The sequence below is a fragment of the Myotis yumanensis genome, unplaced genomic scaffold (assembly GCF_028538775.1).
Source record: "Myotis yumanensis isolate MYYU_CA2020_CCGP unplaced genomic scaffold, mMyoYum1.0.hap1 SCAF_4, whole genome shotgun sequence".
Lineage (NCBI taxonomy): Eukaryota > Metazoa > Chordata > Mammalia > Chiroptera > Vespertilionidae > Myotis > Myotis yumanensis.
Window position 1 is genome coordinate 5,200,258 of NW_027223755.1, and position 14,267 is coordinate 5,214,524.

The 14,267-nt window shown below is 46.5% G+C and overlaps 1 protein-coding gene across 1 annotated transcript in view; it reads left to right on the top strand.

The window, feature by feature from the left end:
- Positions 1 to 2,331: 2,331 nt before the first annotated feature.
- The window catches only part of PRKAA1 (protein kinase AMP-activated catalytic subunit alpha 1), a 32,640-nt gene continuing 20,704 nt past the window's right edge, over positions 2,332 to 14,267 (top strand). The window contains exon 1 of the mRNA XM_070411787.1: positions 2,332 to 2,488. Coding sequence (XP_070267888.1) covers positions 2,362 to 2,488 — 127 coding nt within the window. The 5' untranslated portion in view covers positions 2,332 to 2,361. The remainder of the gene's footprint in view (positions 2,489 to 14,267) is intronic.

Consider the following 14,267-nt stretch of genomic DNA (forward strand, 5'->3'; position numbering starts at 1 on the left):
CAAGAAGAGATTGGCAGTGGGTTTGCAAAATTCCGCTTCAGTTTGTTCCCTGGTAAGATGCTCTGTGGCTTAGTTGGCACTGTACACAGCTGAGGTAACTTGTGATTTTTTTTTCTTTTAAAGAAATAACAAACTTGCTGGGCTAAATTCTAGACATGATACACATTTAAAGTATTTTAAGATGCTATTTGGGGGCGGGGAGATTAAAGTGTTTTTTGTTTGTTCGTTTTTTCTCTAAGAGAATCTAGAGAGCTCTTTTTACTTAGTGGAGATCCAAAAAGCTTTGAGCTGCAGAAACTCACAGGCAAACCACGGAAGGTGGAGAAATCAGCAAAAATCACAGCAGTAACCACTGCCCTGCCCCCCAAATATCTCAGTAATCAAAGATTTCTCAACTTTTTGGCCCTTCAAAATAGGAGCAGTCCATAGTAAAGCGGGAACTGGTGATCTCTCCAAGGCTAGCTGTAACTGCTCTCTGCTTAGCCGATGTAATTCTAAGCTCCAAGGCTTTTGCTGCCCCCATCGCTACCTTGCTGGAAACAAAACAGTGCTCCGTGCATGCCACTTTGATTTCCTAAACAAGGAGCATAGAAAAATCAGGACAGGTTGGTAACTTTCACTGGAAGAAAATAACATTTTTAGTCTTTTCCTTTTTAAATAATATTTTCATGAAGAGCCCAACTCTTTGCCCATTGACACTGGCCCAAATGCTATGACACTGCAAAACTGAGATCATATAAACAGTGTTGTTGTTTTTTACACTTGATTTTGCCCAAGTTGGAGAAACATAATTGAGTAACAGACGCACTTACCTTTTTTTTTTTTTTTTACAAATAAAGTGTATTTATTAAAAATGAGTATACTTTCTCTACTTCCCCTGTGATATGGCATGATCCCATTTGTATAGGAAACAGTCTACATCTTACTCTCTCCAAGTACAATAAATATTTGTCCATCCCTGTCCGCCTCCTGCTGGGACCTCTGAAGAGGACAGTCACCGCGCTGGTGGCCAGGATTTTGCACTCGGTGGTGCAGAGGCCCCCAGGCAGACCACATGCTGTGACCAAAGGTGTGGAGTGTCTCTCCTGTCCAGATAGGACTTGTCATAAAGTTACCAAGTCAAGAATTCCAGAAAAAGTGTTTCACCCTTCACCTGCAGACCATGAAACATATGGTGGGATCCTCTAAACTGCATAGCGCGACCAGAATAAAAAGTACAAAAAGACGTCCATGTTGGGGAAAAGATGTAATAAAGATGCCTGGATTAGAAAGAGTGCCTACTCCTCAATTCCCAGGAACATCCCTCTGGTGAAGGCAACAGTGAAAGAGGTTACACATTAAGAATCAAGCCCCCAGGTGGTCGCAAGGAGCAGGTCACGGCTCACCTGCCCCCAGGAGCACTGGGGGGGTGAGTGCAGGGGTATGTGAGCCCCCCGGACCAGGAAGCAATGCGGTCCTAACGCCACAGCTGTTTCCATCATTTTTTGTTAAAGATGGTGCGAAAGTGTTCTCACTAAAACAGCATATTATAAAGGCTAGTCGTTTCTACTGACTGAAAACAAATTGTCGACTGCTCTGATGCACGCAACCCTAAGTCTTGTTTTCCCTTCAGTGAAAGCCTACATTTGACGGGTCATCTTAAACATGAATTCCTAGACCTCAGAACGTCGGGGTAATAAGTACCCGGGCCTGGAACACAAATACAGCCCCTCATCGCCCCTCCCCACCTTGCCCTTCCCGCAGAGCGGCTTGCAGGAGGGGATATCTGGAAAGGGTCCGGGGGAGGCGGACCCACACGCTCCCGGGGCTGTCGCGGTGCCCAGGCGCAACTCACTGGCCCAAAGTCAAAGCCGAGCGGCGGGGGCGGGGGTTGAGCAACTCCCTCCCGGCAGCAAGTGACAAGCCCCGGGGGGCTCCGGGCTCCACCCCCGCAGGGAGCGTGCGAGGTGAGGAGGCAGCGGCCGGGCGGCGTCCCAGCCGCGTTTCAGTTCAGACTGCGCTCCGACCGCGCCGCGCGTGTGCGCTCCCGGGCGCGCTCGCACCGGACCGCCGTCCCCGCCGGCGGCGATCGCCCGGGGCCCCGCGGCGGGCGCGGGCTCGGGCTCGGCGGGAGCGGGCAGCCCGCGAGAGGCCGCCCTGCCCGGCGGCCGGCGAGCCCTCCCGCGCGCAGGTGGGCGGAGGGCGCGGGCGGAGGGCGCGGCGCGCGGGGACGGCCCGGACCGCCAGGGGGAGCGTCGGCGCCGACGGCGGCGGGGCGGCGGCGGGCTGGGCTGGGCGGCGGCTGCGGCGGGCTCCCTCCCGCGTCCCCACCCTCCTCCCGTCCGCCCGGGCTGCCCGCCCCCTCCGCCCCCTGCCGGCGCCATGCGCAGGCTCAGTTCCTGGAGAAAGATGGCGACAGCCGAGAAGCAGAAACACGACGGGAGGGTGAAGATCGGCCACTACATCCTGGGGGACACGCTGGGCGTGGGCACCTTCGGCAAAGTGAAGGGTGAGGACCCGGGGCGAGGCGGAGCCCCGGGCGGGACCGGCCGCAGGGCTGCTGGCTCCGCTGCATCCCCCGCCCCGGCGATACCCGGCTCCGGGCTCGCCGTGCGCCCGGCGGGAGCGGGGCCCGGGGCGGCGGGACTGCGGCGCGGCCAGCGGGCCGGGTGGGGGCGGGTGGGGCCGGTCGCCATGGCGACGGCGCCGCGGCCGGGCGGGTGCGCGCGGGGGGCGGCGGTGCCCGGGGCCCCGGGGGGGCGCGGCCGCGGCGCGGGGTCCCGGCGCGGGGCCCGGGGAGGCGGCCCCGTCCTCCGGCCGCGCTCCCTGGGCTCGGGGCCAGCCCATCGCGCCCGGGGCAGCCCTCGGCATTGTCCGCATTTCCGTCCTCTCCGTGCGGCTGGCGACCTACCTGCTCTGGCGGGTTCCCAAGTGTGAGGTGTGTTCCTGCCCAAGTCAGGGTGCGTTGGGGGTGGCTGACAGAATTGAGACAGACAGACAGACAGGCCATCTGGTCGGAAAGGACGCCTCGGTTTTCGGAGGAGCCAATGAATAATGAACTGTCCTGCATTTGCGATGCGCGGTTTCTGTTCTGAATGCAGACTCCATGCCTCCAGGGTTCCCGCAGGACCAGGTCCGCAGTCTCTGTGCCAAACCTGGTAGGTCGTGCGGGTGTGGCGTCCAGATCGGACTCGCTAGTTCATTCATGCAGTTCCTTTCCATTCATTTGCACGGGGCCTTTACATTTTAATAAGCAATTTAGTGTGCATCATTAGGAAACATTTTTTAGAAATGAAACGTCTGGACTCTCTTTCCCATGTGTTTCAACACGGTGTTCTGGAAATAGAAACTTGCTCTCCAAGCCCACCAGTTCTGGCACAAGAAGTTTAATTGCAAACTTTGTGAGGCATAATTTCCTTTTTTTTTTTTTCATTAAGACATTTGACTGTGTTATGAGGGATGCAGAGGAAAATAGTATGAAACGCATACTAATTCATGCATTGGCTTTGGATAAATAATAGCCTATGACTTGCATATCAAGATTTGACTTGAAAGAAAGGAAAGTTTGTGAAAGTCTGTACAGCGAATGAACTAACCGAGTCTTGCTCTCCCAGAGCTAAATAAACATTTTCTGATTTTATCTAGGGATGGAAGAGGAGAACCCTTCCTTCTCTTGCCCTTTCTGAGTCATAGAACTGGAAAAGTGCTGTGTAGCCCACAGGGAACCAGCTGCCTAAACCTTCTTATGAGAATCAGCAAGGCCAACAATGTAAGAAAGTAAGAAGCAAATGCCAGGCTAGGGTGATAGCGGCCGGTAGGGTGGGTCTGCATTCGGTCAGTGAGGCGGTTTGGTGCCCTTGACGTTATCTATTTATTTTGGCTGTGCTGTCTCTCGTTAGCAATTGCAGACTGACTGGAGTTTACAAGTATCGCTCAGAAGTGCTCATTAGTGACCCCCAAGTAGTGATGACAATAGTGATGTGCTCACCTCCCCCACCGTCCTGCTTGGGATGCTCATCATTCTCCTAATATAGACCTGAGCAGTCAGGTCCCTCTCTCTCTCTCTCTCTAATTTGCTAGGAGGCTTTTGGCATGGCAGACAGGAAAGCAAGAGGAAATCTTCCGTTTTCCGGATTTGTTCTGTGATGTGGTTGTGTGCCATGAGCAACAGCGGCTGCTGTTCCTTAACCTTCACTCGTCCCCATGTGCCTCACGCTGTCAAAGTCAACAGCATACAATAAGTCAGCAGCTTCACCAAATATAGAAGGGCCACGATTAGCCAAGGGAACGTAGGTTTTATAGGTATGGTTCAGTTTGTTCATAAATACAGTAGTCGATGTTGGTCAGAATCCTCAACCAGTGCATTTTTTTTTTTTTTTTAATCATCACCAGAGGACATGTTTACTGATTTTATAGGGAGAGGAGGGGAGAGAGAGCGAGAGAAAGAAAAACAAACATTGGAGTGAGAAACATTCATCAGCTGCCTTTCGTAGGGGCCCCATTGGGGACCGAAACCACAACCTAGGTATGTACCCTGACCTGTAATTGAACCCATGACAGTGTTCTAACCAAATGAGCCACCTGGCCAGGGCTCAACCAGTACATTTTTATTTATTTTTTTTATTTATTTTAAAATATATTTTATTGATTTTTTACAGAGAGGAAGGGAGAGGGATAGAGAGTTAGAAACATTGATGAGGGAGAAACATCGATCAGCTGCCCCCTGCACACTCCCCACTGGGGATGTGCCCGGAACCAAGGTACTTGCCCTTGACCGGAATCGAACCTGGGACCCTTGAGTCCGCAGGCCGACACTCTATCCGCTGAGCCAAACCGGTTAGGGCAACCAGTACATTTTTAAGTTGTTAAACAGTTGGGATACTTTTTATCCTAAGTTATAGAAACTCCAACTCAACTTAGCCAAGAACATCTTTTCCTGTCGTGCTCTCTCCAGAGGAAGTGCCAGCATACCTGTCATGAATCTCCTTGGCTCATCCAGTCCCTCAGGCCAGGAATGCCTTGTGCCAACTGGCTTAGGCTGTGTTCCTGAGTAGGCACTAGCAGGGGAGATGGAATTACCCTTGGAGGGAGATGGCCACTCTTGGGGGTGTGTGTGTGTAGGGGTGGGGAGGGGAATCTTATGAAGTGCTTGGATAGTGTGGGGGAGCAGGGAGATATCTATACAGAAGTGGGTATTGGGAGAAAGTGGGATATAGCTGCTCAGTGGGCAGGCAAAGATAGCTACTGTAGAGGTGACGTTGGTAACTTACACTAGCTTTAATCTGGCAAGAATTCTTATGAATACTATTAGCCATATATAGGGTGTCCCAAAAAATGTACACACATTCATTTCCGTAGATTCTTTTAAATTTTGAAAATGAACAGTATGTTAATAAACACTGACTTATAATCATTCCAAGTATATACATTTTGGGGGGACATCTTGTATTTCAGTGGAGACAATTTGGAGTAGATAGAGCTTTTAAAGTTAGTTAAACACATTGGTAAATTTAACCTAGAAAAGGAACCTAATTTTTCTGATATGCAGAACAATTTCCAATATCATATTCCATGCTTAGATGAAATTTAATTTTTGGGAAGGAGGGGACTGTAAATTTATAGTGATTATTTTGTTTCCTAATACAAGATAAAAAAACTTAATGGTAACATTTTGAGGGGACAATTTAAACAGACAACAGGGTTCAGGGTTAATTTGAAAATATGCTTGAATTATCTTTTATTACTTCCAAGGTTTTTCTTTTTTTCCTGGTTGTTAAGGTGTTAGTCTAAGGTGTTAGTCTCCACTCCCTTGCTGGTCCACTCTCCTTCCCTCCCAGGTAGAATAATTATAAAAGCATGAATGAACAAAGAGTCATGTGACTATTGCTTGATTAAACTGGCAGTTTTTGTTAGTTTTCCAAGAGAAGGCTGCCTTTTTAGTGGGCTGGGTGTGTCTTTGGCAAATGAGTAGTTTATACATAGAATCTATTAAGTTGGCAAGTATTTCTACATAAAACTGCAATTTCAGGTTAATAGGTGACGGTTCTCTTTGTGAATGAATCATAGTGGAAGTTATTTAAACATTTCTTTAAGTAAAAAATCTTATGTATGAACAAGAGCTATATATATTAGCATGAATGAATCACAAATATGTAAGACTAGGTCACTAAAACAGAAGTAGAAGGATATGTACACTCATTTATTTAAAGTCTAGAAATTTATCCTATAGTTGCACTCATGTGTGAAATAATGAGTTATTTATTGCCATATTTTTTGTAAATGCAAAAGATTGGAAGTAAGTTCTAATAGGATAAAAGTTATGGTTTATCCATACAGTGATATGCCTTGCAAACATGAAAAAAAAAAAGCAAGAGACTTTATGCAATTTAGGGAACAATTTTTAGGTGTAGTTTTAAGAGGAAAAACAAGGGGATAGTAGAACAATGTGTATAATATACCTACCATCTATCTATATATATAAAAGCCTAAGCAACCGTCTGGTAGCTATGACACGCAATGACCACCAGGGAGCAGACGCTCAACGCAGGAGCTGCTGAACTGCAATGACTTGGCAGCTGCAGTTCTCGGGTGACATACCCAGAATCAGAGAGGAGGGAGCCCAATTCTGGGGTGCGTCACCCAGGAACCACCCTTCTGCAATCCAGGACCCCTCAGGGGATGTTGGAGAGCCAGTTTCGGCCGGATCCCTGCAGGCCAGGCCGAGGAACCCCACCGGTGCATGAATCTGTGCACCGGGCCTCTAGTCCAAATGTATAAAGAGCCAGGGTCCGTCAAGACCTAAACGTCCAGATGGATGACCGAACACCAGGCTAGGGTCTCGGCCTGCGCAGTGGAAGTCAGTCCTGGGTCCCGGCCGCTCGTGGCGTGGTGGCGGGAGGGAGATGTGGGAACAGAGCCATGTTGTGATCTGACTGGCCTCTTGGTCCCTCCCCCCAAGCCCGCAGATCCTGGGGAACCAAAGCCATGCTACAATGGGACTGTACCCTACTCGAGGGGTCCTGGATTGTGAGAGCATGCAGGCTGAGCTGAGAGACCACCCCCCCCCCCCCCCCCCCCCCCCGCCCCTGAGTGCACGAATTTTTGTGCATCGGGCCTCTAGTTTATATATAAGGTGTCCGAAAATTCACACAAGATTTGAATTTTGCGTGAGCATTAACAACAACAACAAATAAAAGCCTAATTTTACTTGGTTTATTGAATCAGATTCTAATATCTGTTGCCCTTTGATTTCAATCCCTTCAATTTGATAAGCATTACCAAGTACCAATGATGGCCCAGGAGCAGGGACAATGAAGACCAGTGAAGACCATGGCTTTGCATATGTGCCAGCAAAGCCGTGGAGGCCATTTACCCGATGTGCTATTCCATACATAACCCTATACTGTATACTTTATGAATCAATCAAAAATGTACAATTTTTAATTATAAACCTGTGTTTTCTATCAAAATTACTCCTTGCGTGAATTTTGGGACACCCTATATAAAAAGCAGGGCAAGTATTTGCTTATGTATAAAGTATCTTTTAAAGATGCACATGAAACTGTTACAGTAGTTACTCAGGGAGGGGAACTAGGTAGTAGGAGACATTTCACTGTGTATCCTTTTGTACTTTTGAATTGTGTGCTGTAGGTATTGTGTGTTCAAAACATTTTTCAAAATTAAATTTGCAAGGTAAGCATAGGAAGACAATGCTGCTATATTGTCTATGGATTCATACTTGTGGGAAAGACAAACACCACATTCAAGATAGTGGTTATCTCGGGAGAGAGGAAGGAGAAAGATCTGTGAGGAGTCGTACTGGACTTCACTTGCACTGTTTACTGCTTAAGCTTGTGGTGGGTGAGACGTGGGTATTTGGTATGCCTCTTGGGATGTCTGAAGTGTTTTATTAAAAGGTAGCTTTCTCATCCTGGCTGGGTGGCTCAGTTGGTTAGAACGTCATCCATACACCAAGAAGGCTGCGGGTTCGAGGTTGGGGCACATACGGGAAGCAACTAATCAACATTTCTCACATCGGTGTTTCTCTCTCTCTCTCTCTCTCTCTCTCTCTCTCTCTCTCTCTCTCTCAAATCAACGAACATATCCTCAGGTGAGTATTAAAAAAATAAAGGTAGCTACCCTAGCTGGTTTGGCTCAGTGGATAGAGCGTCAGCCTGTGGACTGAAGGGTCTCAGGTTCGATTCCGCCCAGGGGCACATGCCTGAGTTTCGAGGTGTGCAGGAGGCAGCCGATCAGTGATTCTCTCTCATCATTGATGTTTCTATCTCTCTCTCCTCCCTTCCTCTCTGAAATCAATAACGAAATATATTTTTAAAAAGTTAAAAAAATAAATAAAGGTAGCTTTCTGAAATTTTCACATATAGCTTTTAAAGCTTACCCCTCTCCAGGATTTTTATCTTTTGATAATATTTTTAGAAGTGAGATTTTTTTTATTCTTTTAATTTTAGAGTGGGGATGAAATCGTTAGGTGATTAGAATATCTTCAGTAGATATTTCTAACTTTGTGGGTGGTATCTCTTTCCTATTTAAAATCCTCTCTTTCAAAGTATGATCCTGTTTCACTTCAGGATTACATATCTGATTAGAAGAGCATTTGTTGCAATGTTCCACAGTTAGACAAAGTTCCCTTAGAGAGCAAGAACAGGTTGTTAGCTCATATTTAGTTGACTAATCTGTTCTGTGAGGAAGATGTGAATTCCGGTAACGTTTGCTGTGAATGATATGCAAGTCTTCCATTTTGTTCAAAAGCAACACCTTAGCACTACTGCCAAACAGTGAGAGTCTGAAGAGTAGAATTTTGCGCTTTGGAAAAGGGGGACATCTCTTAGTAACGCATACCCCGACAAAGCCCATGTATGACATTCATCGATTATGGAGCAGCAGTTAAGCAACTGAGCTTAGTCAGTGGAGAATCTTTAGACTGCTTTGGAGAAAACTAGGTTTCTTGTGAGGCTAAATGTGACAATGTGTGTTTCCTAAGCTATAGGACACTCTAGTTTTAGAAGTATTATGCTACTGGCATTGAAGTATTTTGGTAACTGGGTTCAAGGCAAATCCTTCTGTTCCTATATGTAAAGAAAATACACAGGTAATCATCTGATGGCCTTAAATTGCCAAGATTTGCTGGTTAGTGGGGACACTGCCTTCTCTGATAGAGGAAATACTTTAGAGTCATAAGTGTTGGGACATTATTTGAAAACCTTGAAAGGAAAAACCTATGTCCAGTTAAGACTGGGAAATGCCAAGTTAAACACACCTCACAGGTTTCTTTACTAAAGGGCTTTTCAGAGCCTTTGCATTGTTAATATGCATAATGAGCCGAAACCGGTTTGGCTCAGTGGATAGAGCGTCGGCCTGCGGACTGAGGGGTCCCAGGTTCGATTCCGGTCAAGGGCATGTGCCTTGGTTGCGGGCATATCCCCAGGAGGAGATGTGCAGGAGGCAGCTGATCGATGTTTCTCTCTCATCGATGTTTCTAGCTCTCTATCCCTCTCCCTTCCTCTCTGTAAAAAATCAATAAAATATATTTAAAAAAAAAATGCATAATGAGTTTCTTTTTTTTTTTTTAATATGAGAACATCTGATTTTTAAAAAAAGATTTATTGATTGATTTTAGAGAGAGAGGGGGCGGGAGGGAAAGAGAAACATCAATTTGTTGTTCCACTTACTTGTGCATTCATTGGTTGCTGCTTGAATGTGCCCTGACCAGAGATTGAACCTGCAACCTTGGCATATCGAGATGACATGCTAACCACCTGAGCTACCTGGAGAGAGTTTTGAAAATGGAGAATAGACTTCCTTGAGTATGAAATCTCTTTCTGTGGAGAGTCTCCAGTCCTAGTGTTTTGTAGAGCATATTTTATAACATCTATTATACTGACTTTAGTTTTATGATTTTTCCAGTCCATAGACAATTAGAATCTCTTCATTAGAGCATTGGAAGGGGGCTGTAAGAGCTGGCTCTTGATAGTCTGTGAAGGATGAGACACGACTTCAAAAAGCAGAAAACCTCAGGAACTGGAACATACAGTCTAGGAGTAAGAAGGCCTGTCCTTTGGACAGCATGGCGGGACCTGGAGAGCATTGTGCTAAGTGAAATAAGCCAGTCAGAGGACGACAGGTACCCTATGATTTCACTCAGATGTGGAATCTAATGAACTCACTGAACCACCAAGCTAAATAGAGACAGACTCATAGATAGAGAGCAGGCAGACAGCTCTGGTTGGCGGTGTTGAGGGTGATGGAGGGACTGAGAAAAAAAAGAGAGAGAGAAAGAGCTCATGGACATGGACAACAGGGTGGTGAGTGTGGGGTGGAGGGGGCTGGGTGAGGTGGTAGAGGGCATAGAGGGGATAAAAGGTGATGGGGGGAAAAAAAGTCCTATCCGGCCAAGTAACTCCTACGGGTGTCACTGAGGGCATAGGGAGTGACTGCTGTTCTCACGCTGACCGTCTGCTTGGGTCCTAGTCCTGTACAGTGCGCTCCGTTGAAGAGTACATGAGCATGTGCAGTAGCTCAGAAACCTGTTTTCTAAAGAGATTATTTCTGTTAGCTTGTTCATGTTATTGGTGAATATCATTCTGGAAAATTGACTTATAAACTGATAAACTTACTGTATCAGTTTCCCAGGGCTGTAGTGACAAAGTGCCACAAACCGGGCAGCTTAAAACAACAAAGGTGTAAGGTATTCTTCACAGTTCCGGAGGCCAGAAGCCCAGAAGCAAGGGGTAGGAGGGCCACAGCCCTTTTGAAAGCGGGGCGGGGTGGGAGACGGGGGTGGGAGGGTGGTGGTGGCGGGGCTTGTCCCTTGCCTCCTCCAGCTTCTGGTGGCTGCTGGCCTTCCTCCGCAGCAAGGCTACAAATCCCTGCCTCACATGGCCGCCACCTGTATGTGTGAGTTGGTGTGTTGTTTCTTTCTGAGTCTCTCCTTTTCTTATAAGGACACCAGACACTAGATCTAGAGTTCACTAATTACATCTGCAAAGACTATTTCCAAATAAGATTACTTGCTGAGCTTCCAGGTGGACTTGAATTTGGGGAGGAGGAATACTATTTAACCCACTACAACAACACTTGCATTATATTTTATGTGCCTATAGTTTTATGCTCTTCATTTGTCCTTAATGATACCCTAATTTTTTTTAATGACTTTTAAATTGGTGTGATAGAGTAAATAAAATATCTTCTTGGCATCTTGTCTTAAAACATTGAAATTGACATAAGACAAGTTTTTGGTAGACTGGATTCATTTTCTCATACAGGAAAAGGTCACAGTAGCAGTGCCTGGCATATGGTAGTTGCAGGCATTCATTAACTATTTCTTTTTCTTTTTTTAAATATATAGTTTATTGATTTTTTACAGAGAGGAAGGGAGAGGGAATAGAGAGTTAGAAACATCGATGGGAGAGAAACATTGATCAGCTGCCTCCTGCACACCTCCTTCTGGGGATGTGCCCACAACCAAGGTACATGCCCTCGATTGGAATCGAACCTGGGACCCTCCAGTCCGCAGGCCAATGCTCTATCCACCAAGCCAAACCGGTTAGGGCTCATTAACTATTTCTTAAATGAACAAATGAATGTTTAGAATAATTATTACTCAGTCTATTCTTTTTAAAACTATAAGACTATAAATTAAGGAGTCCTCTGATATCTTAATTTCTACTATTTGTGTTTTATTAAAAGGATATCTATATATTATTATACCAAGTAATGTCCATTTGAGGATTTTTTTTTTAATTTATCACTTTTCACTTATCATTTTTGGAAAATGCACAACATTTTGAGACACACCTGGGTTCATGTTTTGGCTTTGCAAGCCACTTGCTGTGTCATTTCATCTTCCGGTGATGCGTTAGCTGTGAAGTGTTGCTAATAACACAGATCTTCCAGGGTTGGTGAGAGAGTCAGTATATCCGGGGACAAAGTGGGGATGCCATGAATATTAGCTAGTAAATTGTATACCTAAATTACTTTACATATTAACTAGATTTATATTTTTAAACATAGTGTTCATTTAAAGAATCTGATTTACACTGAAGCCAGATGAGCCTGTTTTTTTTGCCTCTGTGCTCTTCTGTGACTGAGTCAGGCAGGGTGCCTGTAGTTTTCAGATGGTGGGCAGAGTCCCCACCAGGGACTTGGTGCTATGTGAATACAGTAAACCCTCGACTTAATGGACAAAACTTCCGGTCCATATGTCATATTTGAAAATTAACACCCTCTTAATTTTAAAATGCTTTTAACCAAGATTTGCTTCCAATTAAATTAACAGGTGCAGTGATCCTCCCCAGTTACTCATGAGTTGAATTTTACTTGGTTCCCTAGTCCCTTCCCTCTAATTATTGCTAATTTCTTTCTTATTTTCTGGTGTGTGTTACATAAATGTTTCTGTCACATTTCTGCTATAACTTACTGCTTTCGAAATGTTTTTTCTCTGTTGCAAGAGCCATCTTGCTCTGCTCTTATTTCATAACTTCTGCATTCTCTTAACTATCGCTCTGAAATAGTTAATGATTTGTCCATTTCTGGGGTGATCTTCATGTGTATTCTCCTCCCCCCCTCCCCTTTTATCCTTTTGCACTCTAATTTTTTTTTACCTTGCCGTTACTTTGGTCGCCTTCAGTGGCGAGGTCGGTCCCAGGAGCCCAGGTCGCTTTGGGTCAGGACTTTTCCCTGGCGCATCACCTGGCACACGGATGCTCCGTGCGTGATGCCAGCGGGACAAGTCTGAGGGTGCTTGGGATCTCCTCTTGCAGCGCCTCGTTTACTGACAGAAAACTAAGTGTGGGGTTTGGGATAAACCCGGTTGTTTTCTTAAACTGCACTGAGCAGGGGGTGATATGCGAAGAGACTGGCTGACTTGTGCTAAGGGTCAGACTGAAGTGGGTTCTGCTCTCATAGCCTTTCCAGCTCTCAGTCGGCCAGTATTCCCACTGTGGTGCCTGTTTCCAGGCTGTGTCAGCTGTGCAGTTACTGGGGAAGGTTCCTGGTCAGCAGGGGAGGGGGGTTGGGGAGTCTGCAGCTGAGACAGATGAGATTCCTTCTTCGGGTATCAACGAACTAGGTCTAGAAAGAAAACGCTTCCCGAGAGCCGTATCAGAAATAAGAATGTGCGGGACTCCCACGGTTCATTTCAGCTGTGACTGTCGGGTTTTCTTCCTCGCTCAGCTCGGCATGTTTTCGTGAGGTTTTGGTGGAAGCATGTCCAGTGCCGTCTGTGACTGCCCTCTTTCAGGAGCTGCTGTCACTCCGTGGCCAGGGATGGTTCTGAGATTAGTTGGGCTATATAAAGGGTGGTTAAATTTAGAGATTCCTTTTGCATTGTGGTGATTCTAAAATGGCATTTTACCTCCTGATCCTGTGCTAATCCTCCGGGTGACAGTGGGCTGCGCTCCGTCCCACGGCGGCTCTTTGCTGGGAGGGTTTCACTGTAGAGGTTTTGTGAAGGTTACAGGGTCGGGCAGCGTGGAGGTTGAACTTGGGTGGGCTTTTTCTCCCTTGTGAAATATCCGTATGACCTGACCTGCGTTTTATATTACTAATGAAAACAGTTAAGCAAACAGCTTTAACATTTCAATACACTGAGGACTGCCCGTGCCTTGTCCTGGCCTCCCAATTGCAGGGGCTGTGGGGGCGGAGGAGCCCCTCACTCGCTGTCTGGGTTAGCCTGGTGGGGACGATGCCGACCTGTAGAAAACCATTGGACCCCGTGATCTGTAAGGTTCTCACTCGTGGTTTGTTTGTTTTTTAATCCTCACCCGAGGAGATGTTTCATTGATTTGAGAGAGAGAGAGAGAGAGAGAGAGAGAGAGAGACATTGATGTGAGAGAGAAACATTGGTTGCCTTCTCATAAGAGCCCAACCAGGGATCAAACCCGAAACCTTTCGGTGTGCAGGACGAGAGGACGTTCCAACCAACTGAGCCACACCAACAGGCTCCCTCTTGTTTCTATACATGTGTATGTACAGTTGGTTTCAGAGGGGAAGGGCGGGGGAGAAAGAGAAAACATAAGTGATGAAAGTCATTGCTTGGCTGCCTCCTGCACGCCCCCTACTGGGGATCGAGCCCAAAACTGGGCATGTGCCCTGACTGGGAATTGAACAGTGGCTTCCTGGTTCATAGGTGGGCTCTTGGGGGTTTTTAAAGGATAATGAGGCTCAGCTTTATCCCACATCCCATTGTATGAATCTGCTTGGGCTGCCACAACAAAATACAGCTGACCGGTCTGGCTTTAACAACAGAAATTTGCTTTCTTGCTGCCTGG